The 11,190-nt window shown below is 38.1% G+C and overlaps 1 protein-coding gene across 2 annotated transcripts; it reads left to right on the top strand.

Moving 5' to 3' along the window:
* Nucleotides 1–762: 762 nt before the first annotated feature.
* june (JunE proto-oncogene, AP-1 transcription factor subunit) lies at nucleotides 763–10,886 on the top strand. 2 transcript variants are annotated; one of them, XM_074691212.1, is made up of 2 exons: nucleotides 763–883; nucleotides 6,254–10,886. In XM_074691212.1, the coding sequence occupies exon 2, from the start codon at nucleotides 6,376–6,378 to the stop codon at nucleotides 7,411–7,413; it is 1,038 nt and encodes a 345-aa protein (XP_074547313.1). In that variant the 5' UTR covers nucleotides 763–883; nucleotides 6,254–6,375; the 3' UTR covers nucleotides 7,414–10,886. The 2 variants fall into 2 exon arrangements, with proteins under 2 accessions (XP_074547313.1, XP_074547314.1); XM_074691213.1 differs by having other exon boundaries at nucleotides 834–883; nucleotides 6,295–10,886.
* The last annotated feature ends 304 nt before the right edge of the window (nucleotides 10,887–11,190 follow it).

Here is an 11,190-nt window from a genome sequence, read left to right as displayed (position 1 = left end):
CTAATTCAGTCTTTGAACTCAACCCCTGGGCTGTTTGTGGTGTTGGAAACTTTTGGGCATTTGTTAATGGTAATATCAGACGAATAATCAGTCTCTCTGTGTGGTTTATTGAACTAACAAACCATCCAAGAAAGCTGACACACAGTTGTCACTATAGTTTATTAATCACCTGTGTTACTAAAGCAGGTATCTGTAGCACACCTCACCAGACTAAGAGATCTGGTGTTTTTCCTTGGTTTGTTTCTGCTAAACTAAGTGCATTTATGTTAGTTTGGACATTAATTGCTCATCAGTTCCCTTTACAAATGAAGAAACAATAATAAAAAAAAAGGTAATAACCAGCAATTATACAAATGAAAATAGCTTTTTTTTAATGTCTAACATGTTCTTTAGTTGAGAAAAGCCCAGAATGGCCTTAATAAAAACAAAGCCAGAAGGCGCCTTTTAATCACCTTCAACACCTTAATCATTGTCTTGAACAATATTATTTATTACCATGACGCTATTGACCTGATGTACTTCCAGTATGTATAGTCGTCTTGTTCCAGGCTCAAGTTGAAAAACAGTTTTCTAGCTCTTTAAATATGACATTAAGTTAAATGTAGCATATGCATTTTTAATAGATTTTAATAAAATGATGTAAATCAAAGGAAATCTTCATAAAACGACTCAAACGCAGCTTTGTAAATACATGACTTCATTAGAAATGTGTTAATAAGCTAATGAAGAGAAAGCGTCAGGGTGAGTCACTTTATGATGAAGTGTGTGTGCTGTGTGCGAGTGTGAGTGTGTGCGCTGTGTGTGTTCAGTCTGACTCTCTCTCTCTCTGACTCACTCTCTGTTCTCGGATCGTTCAGCAGCTCTCCGCTTCTTCTTATTCTTTGTGAGTATTAACCTTTAATATCAAAAACAATTTATATCAAACATATCACCATCTAACCGCGTTGTTTTTCTGTAACATCACTCTCACACGCGAGGAAAAATGCCACTTGTAGTAAGTAAATACGCGAGATTATGTCGCGTGCATCCATCATATCCAGCTGCCTCGCGCTCATCTCTCCCGGTGTGAAGTTAACGGCGGTACCGGTGCCGGGAAGTTTAACGTAGATCTGTACAGCGAGATAATTATCAAAAAGACTTAATTTAGTCCCCACCGTTTAACTGTAACAGCCAAAATAGGTAAACACTGTCACTGTCTTTACCTCACGTCAGAAACAAAACAGGAATATTGAATATTTCACCTATTTATTTACACATATTCTATGTGTATAATATTTAATCGTTTATTGGTAATTAGATATATTTTCTACCTGAGGTAGAACCATTCTTAACAATTGGCAAGCTGTTGAATTTTACAATTAGTCGTTTTTGTTTATTAGTTTTCTCTAAAACGTATCAGCAAACTGTCTTTAAATTTACGAAAACTAAGTGGTTTTGTCTGCAGTGTTGTAAAAACATACATAAGAAAACGGAAACAATCAAGTGAAGTGTTCCCAAACCAGGCAACACGTTCACTAGTATTAGCTTGTTGCACATGATTGTATTGGTTCAATCAGAATATAAAGGGTGAGCTACTAAAGAAACAGTTGCAAAGTTTGTCCACCAGAGAGCACTGAAAAGTAAGTTAGTGTTGGGTTACATGGCCATAACGGCATGTTTATACTGTGAATTATAGACTAAATAAATGTTGTCAATGTGAAAAAAAAAATTGAAATGTTAATTTCTTGGAATGTGTGGTAAGGTCCTGTTATAGAAGAGTTCACTGATGCTAACAGAGCAGATGTACTGACTCACTGCAGCCTGTGATCACTGGAAAAACGTCAATACTTTGCTTTACTGCATGTGCATCATGATCCCAAATTACAAAAATATGTTTATTTTTTTATTTTAGCACTTTTTAATTAAAAAGTTTGAAGCTTATCCTCTGGTTGCTTTAGCAAAATAACACAAAGTTTAACCTTGATTACACATCCCCTTAATGTGGACATTGTATCAGACTGTTACTCTACAATATAGCTGAGATGTTTTTAGCTCTTTAAACTAGAGACAATGTTTGGTTTTAGGAAAAGATCTGAACTGTTTTAGTCACCCAAATTCTCTTTCTTAATGCAATTTTAAAGGCAGCCACAAAGGAGGGGATTATATTTACCTCAAAGTGAAATACATTATCAGTTTCCAGTTTTAAATATGAAATGTGCCGTAATTTGCTGCAAGAATTTTCCCTTGATTGTTTCCTACTCACCAGTTTTTGACAAAAGATTTACTCTAACGGCTCTATGATATCTACACATTTTACGCACCCTGCAAGTTCATAAAAAACTTTTATAATGAATTCATCTAATGTCTTTGGTCCCTTCACCATGTTAATATACTTTGCTGGTTTCCTGAGTGCAAGTCCAACTAGCTTGTATTTTTTTGCTGCCTTAAACATCTATCAGTATTTGCAATATTTACCTGTGTTGGAGCTGTTGTTATGAATACATGCAAATATAGAGAATTAAATGGAGTTTCAATTTTCAGCTAAGTAAAAGATGATCTGATGCTTCAGAAATCTGTCTGACCGCTACATCGATGCTTTATGGCAAGCAAACAGGAGCGACAGTACAGGAGGAGATCTGGGTATAGATGTGGAGTTGACATAAAGATTTACAGCATTGGTGTTTGCAGTGTTAGCTCCAACAAGGTGATCTGACTGGATAGGAGGTATTCTATGAGTGCTGACATGGAATCCAGTTTCACTGGGATTTTAAACTGGGTGCATAACTCTGCCTCAGACTGGAGCAGGGACGTGTCAACAATTGTGGTCATGGGTGGCACAGCCCCCCCTGGTGAAATCTGATTGGCTATCCTGTGTTTGATCCCAAAACCTTAAACCATCCATTAAAATGCAAATTGTGTTGGAGCAGACTGCTGATAGCCTTCTTGGCATAAAAATGTATTTCAGTTTATTTTATTATTACTTTATTATATGAATATTATTCACATTTATTTCATATGTAATAAAACTGTTAAAACCTGCAAGCAAACATATGACACATCTAGATTTCTTATCAAGATTATGCTGCCAAAACACTGTTAATTGTACTGCAAGACTGTGCAGAAGTTTGCAGTTTTCCATTACTTATAATACTAATTCATCATAGATTTTCATTTTGAGTTTAAAGAAAAGGCTAATAAGATTTGGGTGCTGCCCACCATAAGTGTTATCAAAGTAAACGTAGGAACGCAGGTTTTAGAAAATGTTACAACAGACAGTCTTCAGTTTGATCAAGCTTGAACAGAATCACACAGACCACCTAAACAACAGTCAAAAGTTGACAAGTGTAAAGATTGCACAAAATATAAAGCAGCTGGTCTGTGGTGTCATGTACACACAACACAGCAACAGTGTAAGAGTGTTTGTGCTGCTTGGAGTTGGGTGTAGTCCAGTCTCATTCACGTTTTGTTAACAAACTATAATAATCTGTTTATGGTTGTTTTTACCAGAATTGTGTAACTCTTGAACGTGCGCAGTATTATCCTCCCAGCTGTGATGTTGTCCTAAATTTCAGCATGTTATAACCTTATTGACTTATTCATTAAAACTACATAAACTTCCTGAAACTTTCAGGATGGTCTGCATGTGTGTAAACAGCACAACCTCACCCAGACTTTTTCCTGAAAAGCAAGACAGGAGGGCAGGAGGGATGGTGATGCTTATATCTTGCAGCTATTACAAACCTGGAATAGTGATTTGTAATAGGATGAATTAAAAACGTGAGGTTTCAGTGCATTGTTTTTTAAACAACAGGAGAGATGCTTGTGCACACATCACTAATATAAAAGTATAAACTGCCGTTAGAGTATAGGTCTCTGCTGCTTTGTTTTCCATCATTACTCTTTGCCACAGTGAGATTTTGATCTTATCTCCTATGTCTCATAGTCCTCACCGCCCCCTGGTCTGAGACTGAACACTTAAGGATCTTTCTGTTCTCTGTTTATGTCCAGATGTTTTTGTAGAAAAGCTGCCTTCTCTTAACGATTTATTTATTTATTTTGTAGTCTGTTGATCTTTGCTTCAGCAGCCTGTGTCTTTCTTAGACTGTAATTAAAAAATACACTGTTTGTTGCAATTTTTGATAACAATGGTGGTCAGAACATCTGTGGCTGAATGATGCATATAGTAACAAGTGCCTTAAAACAGAACAATGTATTGCCTTAAAATTACATACAAAGAAAAAATCTGAGACAGAAAGAAGCTGTTGGCTTATTAACAAACTGTTGATATTATGTGTGTCAAGAGGGTTTTTTAAAAAAAGGAGCTCTTGATGACATGCTGGTCAGTTGTATGAAGGCTGTTTATGATCCAACTCATCCAAAACAGAAAGCTGGTGGTGCAAGCTCTGCCAGTGGTAACCTCTCTGGGCAAACCTATTTGACATTTTTTACACTGGGTCCAGTTTTGACTGTTTTCTTACCCTTAGAATAGTCCGTTGGGTATTAAAATTTCCATTGAATTGACTGGATAATTTGTTGATTTGAAACATCCAAAATCATGGTAAAGGATCTAAGATTTCAAAAATATAAACGTCTATATACATAAATAACCCAGAGTGATGCTTTGAATTGCTCCAGTTCTTTGCATCCACCAGCAAAGCAGCTGTGAAATGAGCTGAAATGGCTGCAGTATAATCCTCTAAGGCAAACACTGCACATCCACTATCCACTAAAAGTGCCCTTGTGCTCCTGGAAGGTTCAGGCTGTTGTTCTGAGTTTCTGACAGAGTTGTAGAGAGGGTCTCTATTGAGAAGCAGTTGTTTATCCAAAAAAGAAAAAGCTCAAAAACAGATTTACAGGCGTTCTATTCCAAGCAAGTCGACTCCATTAACGAAAACAGTAATTTTACATCACTGAACACTTGAGCTGCTAATCTATCACTGACTCAGTCAGCAATTTGTTTGTGTTATTGTGAGACTTTGGTTTACTTAATAATATGTTCAGATCCAACACAGTCATTCGATACCAAACACACCAAGATAAAAAAAAATATACTGATTAAGTCAGCAACTGCTCTGTAGGAAAACTGCTGTTTTTTTCTAGCCTGGTGATTCTGCTTTCACATCATTGTAGTTTGGAGATTTCATTTCAGCACAGGAGTCATTTCCTTTATTTCTATTCTCTCTTTTCATCTCAGTCTGGATAGTGGTAAATAATGGGCAGGACATCTGGCTGAGTTCAGAGAACTTTGTCCAGCTTGTTGAACCAGTGGGTTTTGTCCCTCTCATCACTCAAACCTCCATCAGGCTGAGCTGGTCTCGTTCCTGCTCATATTGCTGTCAGAGTTTCTTGGCCATCACATGACACTGCTTGACAGAGCAGTGGAGGCTCGTCTCGTTCATGTGCTGAATCATAAGTCTGTAAAAGGGCAGCACGATTCTGTCAAAAATGTGAAACACGATTTTTCTGCTTAGAACTGAGATCACGATTCTCTGGCACGATTTTTGGCACGATTTTTGGCACGAACTTTAGGAAAACAACAAAAAAAAAAAGACTCAAATGTTATTTATGGGTATTGATTGGAATTTACTGATATCAATACCCCTGTTGATCTGACTTTTCATTGATTCTATCACTTCCTTCTGAAAATACTTAAATACTTAAGAATATTAGGAAATATAAAATGCTTAGAATTAAGATCACGTACATGTGTGAATTGAGTTTGCAATCTTTTGATGATTTAGTCAGCTGGCTAACGTTAGCTAACATTTTACAATGGATTATACGGCTTATTTTATGTTAGTGTAAGGACTCCAAAATGTGTCAAAATGTGGTGATGATGCTGTTGTTGATGGTCATATAGCTTTATAAATCTTTGATTGTGTTGCCCTTTTCTCAGGTGTACCCTGCCTTTTGCAAAAGAGTCTTTAAAACAAAACTGTGATGCTGAAAAGTTTTAGAAAATTAGTACTCAGAGTAAAACCCAACAGGATAACTGTTAAATAATGAATTTTTTCAAGCTTTCAACCACACAGTCCAAGAAACGTTCTTAGATAACAGCAAAGTATTTCACTGAAGCTCTATAATCCTCTTAGACGTGTGTAATCAGTCTCACCTCCCACTGATAACACATAAATATCATATACAGAAATACAGACACGCATTCAGAGCAGTAGTATCAGTAGTGTCAGCACCACCTCCAAGTTTACACATTAGTAATCTTTAATTCCTCTTTGTCCTCCTCTTCAACTCACAGCTTTGTTTGCCTTCCCTACAGGCACTCCTCTTCTACATCTTCTCTCTTCCTTCATCCTCCAGTCGCCAACGTCAGTGGAAGGTTTTTATCCTCTCTGATATCCAGGTTAATCTGATTATGAAGACTGAGACACTGCATTGTCAATGACGGCCAAGATGGAGACTCCTTTCTACCACGATGACTCCCCCGCTGCCCCCAGCTTCAACCATGTGGCAGAGTACGAGCGTTACCCAGGAAACAAGATGCTTATGAGCAAGAAGGCCATGTTGATGGGGGGTGGTCATCACTTCTCCGGTGGTGGTGGTGCAGGAGGGAGAGGTGGAAACCCTGGTGGCCTAGGGCTTGGCGGAAACAGCTCCCTGATGGCATCAGCAGCATCCTCAGCAGACATGAATTTGCTGAAACTGTCATCGCCTGACCTGGAGCACCTGATCATCCAGTCCAACCAAGGACTTGTTACCACCAGCCCTGTACCCAATGGCACCAACCCATTCTTATATCGAAACCAGGCCACCAATGAGCAAGAAGGATTCGCAGATGGTTTCGTCAAGGCACTCGCTGACCTTCACAAGCAGAACCAGCTAGTTGGAGGCAGCCCCATGTCCCCACCCCCATCCTCCAGTGTCTCCCTGCAGGCCTCCTATCAAAGGAACCTGATGTCGAGTGGAGACATGCCGGTCTACACCAACCTGGGCAGCTACAATCCCAGCCAGATGGGGTACTCTGGGGCACAAATGGGTTACAGCAGTGGCTCAGGCCACAGCAGTGGTGGAGCCCCCCAGGCTCACACGAGAGGCCTGGATGCCCCTCAGACCGTCCCTGAGGTCCCTCATCCACCAGGGGACCCAACATCCCCGCCATCCCTCTCCCCAATTGACCTGGAGACTCAGGAACGAATCAAAGCAGAACGCAAGAAGCTCCGCAACCGAATTGCAGCATCTAAGTGCCGCAAGCGGAAGCTGGAGCGGATCTCTCGTCTGGAGGAGAAGGTGAAGGTCCTGAAGAATCAGAACTCGGACCTGGCCTCAACTGCAGCCATGCTGCGCGAGCAGGTCGCTCAGCTCAAACAGAAGGTCATGAGTCATGTCACCAATGGCTGCCAGATTGCTGTCGGGTCAAACACCACCACCAAGTCTGGAGCAGGGGGTGGAGGCGCAGGCAGTGAGGACTCCAGCTGCTGAAGAGGCGGGGCATCAGGAGGATGACAGCTTGAGAATCACCTGAGAGGAAGAGTTGTCACTTTTAGATTTTGGTGTTTCACTCGCACTCAGTCAGAGCGAGCAGAGAAGAGGAAGGTGCCTGCAACGCCTTAACGGGACAGATGGATATTTAACAGGATTTACTCAGCCCAGTAAACCCCTGTCAATCATCCAGTTGGACGGGATGGAGCTAAGAGGAAAGAAGGACCGAAAAATCTTCAATATGGGCAAAATTCAGATTTGATGATTTGAATTTTGGTGATGAAGTCTGAAACAGGGATGGTGTCGGATTCAAATTTCAAAAACTTTCAAGAACCAGAGTTTGACATTCTAACATGCTTGATCTAAAGACACATTGATATGACTGGTGTTATAATTTAAGGAGTGGTTTATAAGACCAGGTTTTGTACAGTTGAATACTGTCAAAACAATTGACAGCACTCTCTATTTTGGATGTTATCTTAGTGGATGAACTGCGGCAAACATTGATGATCAAAGTGGATTTCAAAAGCACAAACAGGGTTTCAACAAATGAAACTTGAAATGAATTTTTTTTTTCACTTTGAAGCAGATTTTTGACGTGCTGTTTAAGGAGAACTACACAAAGACTGCTCGTGGGTTACTTCACAGGTTGCTTATAACATATGTGATAAGATAAATTTCTTTACAAAAACAAAATGAGTGTTTTCAGGAAAACTGCTGACGTATAGTTTCTCTAAATCATCTGAACATGGCATTCATAGCTGGAGCAGCACTACACCTTGTAATCAGATTTCTGTAATCTCTTCACAAGTCTGGAACTTAAAAGTCAGAGCTGGTAGCTAAATATGGTGACTTTTTAAAAGTACTTTTCTCTTTGTTGCTGCTGGAAAGTGAAAACCTTTTAAACCACATTTGATCGAGACAAAGCTACATCATTGTATTTGATTTAGCTAACACACTGTTTTGGTTGTTTTTTGGGGTGTCGCGTATCATGAGAATTGGGACACTCAGCTCTAGATCTGCAAGCAAAGACACAAAAGCATGAATTTAATAAATTATGTGCCCTAACTAATCCATGAAAATCTAAGACTTACCGGTACTTTCTATTGTCAAATGATTCAGTTTCAAATTTGTGATTAATCGCTTAAAATAATTAATCGCGATTAGTTGCATTTTTAAAATCCCAATTATTTTGCACTTACAAACTTTTTAAAAGTCCATTTGAACAATGTAAAGTATTTTTTTTTCAGTGCTTTGATTTGGGGATCAAAGAGATGCAATGAAATGTACTTTATGAGCTTGACTTATAGATTTTTTTATTCAAATAAATGCTGCACTGCTACACGTGTGAACCGAAACCATGATTTAAATAAAGAGAAAGCTCCAAGTGTTTTTTCTGTCAAATACAGTTTTTATTTATTAGAGTATTTTTATTAGCAGAACACTGTTACACCTAAAAAATTGTGCAGTAGTGCATGTACAAAATGTCCAATAAGTGTCACCATGGTTAGCAGTCTGTAATCATTTGAGTTACTCACTGATGTCCAGGAATTTCTTGGCCAGTGAGACAGCATTTGCACTTTTTAGGAGTACAGCCTGGTTAGTGTCTCTGTTTCAAACAGATCCTGTAACAATTATTCCTATGATGGTAAAGCATAGCTGATCTCAATATGCCATTCAAGGACATTCCTGAGATCGGAGCCACAGCTCTGAGGGAGATTCTCTCCCCTACATTGTGGACTGTCTGCTTTTGTGAAGAAGTTGTCTACTGACGTCTCATTAGCTGCACCTGTATGTTTAGCTCTCACGTGGGGGCTCAAACCTTAAGTACTTCGGTGGTATTTTCTAAATTCTGTTTGCCACAAAGTGCATATTTTTGACTCAACCAATGAGCTGTTTTTGGAGTTTCTCAAAGTTAAATGTTAAAAGCAGAGCGATGTCACTTTCTGTCGCAGCAGTGGCAAAAGCAGCAACGTGTGTCTGATTTAACAAAAAGAGGCATAGAATTATATGGATTCAAATTATCGTTATCATTTTTTTACACTTTTTTTTAATTATTATTATTTTTTTAACCTTTGCGTTACAGTTAACATGTTAACGGAATCAGCCCTGCAGTTTCTAAGGATTAAACTTTTCGGTTTTACAGCCAATATTTGAAGCTGAGTCCATGTATTGTTTGACATTCCTTTTACAAGTGGGATTTTTTTTTTTAAATGATGATTATTATTTTCAAACAACAATTTAAAAATTCAATTGTTAATATATCCTTTAGATAATATTGTACTGTGCTTTAAAGATATGGTTACAAATACAGATACATTTTTTTATCTTAACATTCAATTTCAGTCAGTTGTTACTGACCAGTTTTTGCAGTGTTGGGGAAAAAAACATTCCAATAATTTATTTTACTTTTGGAGATTTATATGGGAGTTAATGAAAACCAGAATGATCATTAATGGCATAATATGACCTGCAATCCTATGCGACTGTTCAAATGATTTTGTCATGACTCACTGTGTCAGTGTAAATTGTGAGATTCCTCGTGGGCTGAGTAAATACTCTGGATCAAGCATTTTGTTCTAAAACAGGGGCTGTGAAGAGTATTAATGTGGTGGTGATTTTGGTGGCCCCTCTGAAAGAAATCAAAGCAGAGTTCTGCCTTTGTTCGCTAATTTTATTCTTAAAAAGATTAGTTTTTGGCTTGCAAGAAAGAGACTTAAACAAAATGCACTTGCAGTAAAGGTAACTTCTTGTTGTATGACCAAATGCTGAACATGGCATTTTTTTAATATAATTATTATAATGTAAACTTTGGGTCACTGCACATAATTGATAGTTGGTTTCGGCTTACTCTGACAATTAGAAGGTGGAGTAGCACTCTGAAAACGTGACAACTAATTACAGTAATGAGTCCCTGACGTATCTGATAACATATACACTAAAGTGGAGGTTTAAAAATGGTTGGCTTATTGAAGTTTTTTTTTTTTTTTACTTTAACAAGGACTTTAATGTCTCTGAGTCTATTTTTGTAAAAATGTAAACATGCAATGTTCCTGAAATGAAATGTGTGTGAAATGTGTTTGATTCAATCAAACACCCCATGTTCTTATTTATTATAAAAATGGATCTTTTGTTATAAAAATGTGTTATTTTCCTCACACTGTTCTGCTGTGTTGAGATGTTTGTGTCAATATACAGTATAAGTGACAAAATATTCACTTGTGTTTTTTTGTGTTTTGTTAATCCACAGTTAAAATGATGAAGTGTAATTTCATTTTAGGCAGTTGGAGAAAAAGGTGGGTGAAGGATGAATAATCTTTACTTAGTGATCCGTATTGATGTATAAATCCTTTGACATTTCCCAAACCAGAAAGTTCTTGTGTCAAACCTGTAGTCAAGACAAAATCAAAACTTCCTCTTCTGACATAAATCATGAATAAATACATTTAAATGAATGTGCAGCTGTTACATCCTGACAATTTTGAAGAAAGACGTCTTACAGAAACATTGCTATTAGACAGAGGATGTCTCTCTGTTTTACAGAGCTGCATTTGACACGACCGATTGTGATATCCTGTTATGATACTACACTAATTAATGAGTCATCTTCAATGCACCCTTTCAGGTGCTGTAAGGACTATTGGAAAAGCTAGTGTTGTTCTGGGATAAAGACTGCTTCCCATGAGCACTTGTACCTCCTGTTCTGAGTATGTGACTCTGGCAAATGTGTGTTTGTTTTAAAGAAAATGCATGAAGATCTGATTGTCTTTCCAACAA

This window comes from Halichoeres trimaculatus, unplaced genomic scaffold, assembly GCF_033239565.1.
Source record: "Halichoeres trimaculatus isolate MK-OKI-2021-1 unplaced genomic scaffold, fHalTri1.1 fHalTri1_scaffold_16, whole genome shotgun sequence".
Classification (NCBI taxonomy): domain Eukaryota; kingdom Metazoa; phylum Chordata; class Actinopteri; order Labriformes; family Labridae; genus Halichoeres; species Halichoeres trimaculatus.
The sequence above is the reverse complement of the archived record's forward strand: the minus strand, read 5'-3'. Positions and strand labels throughout refer to the sequence as shown.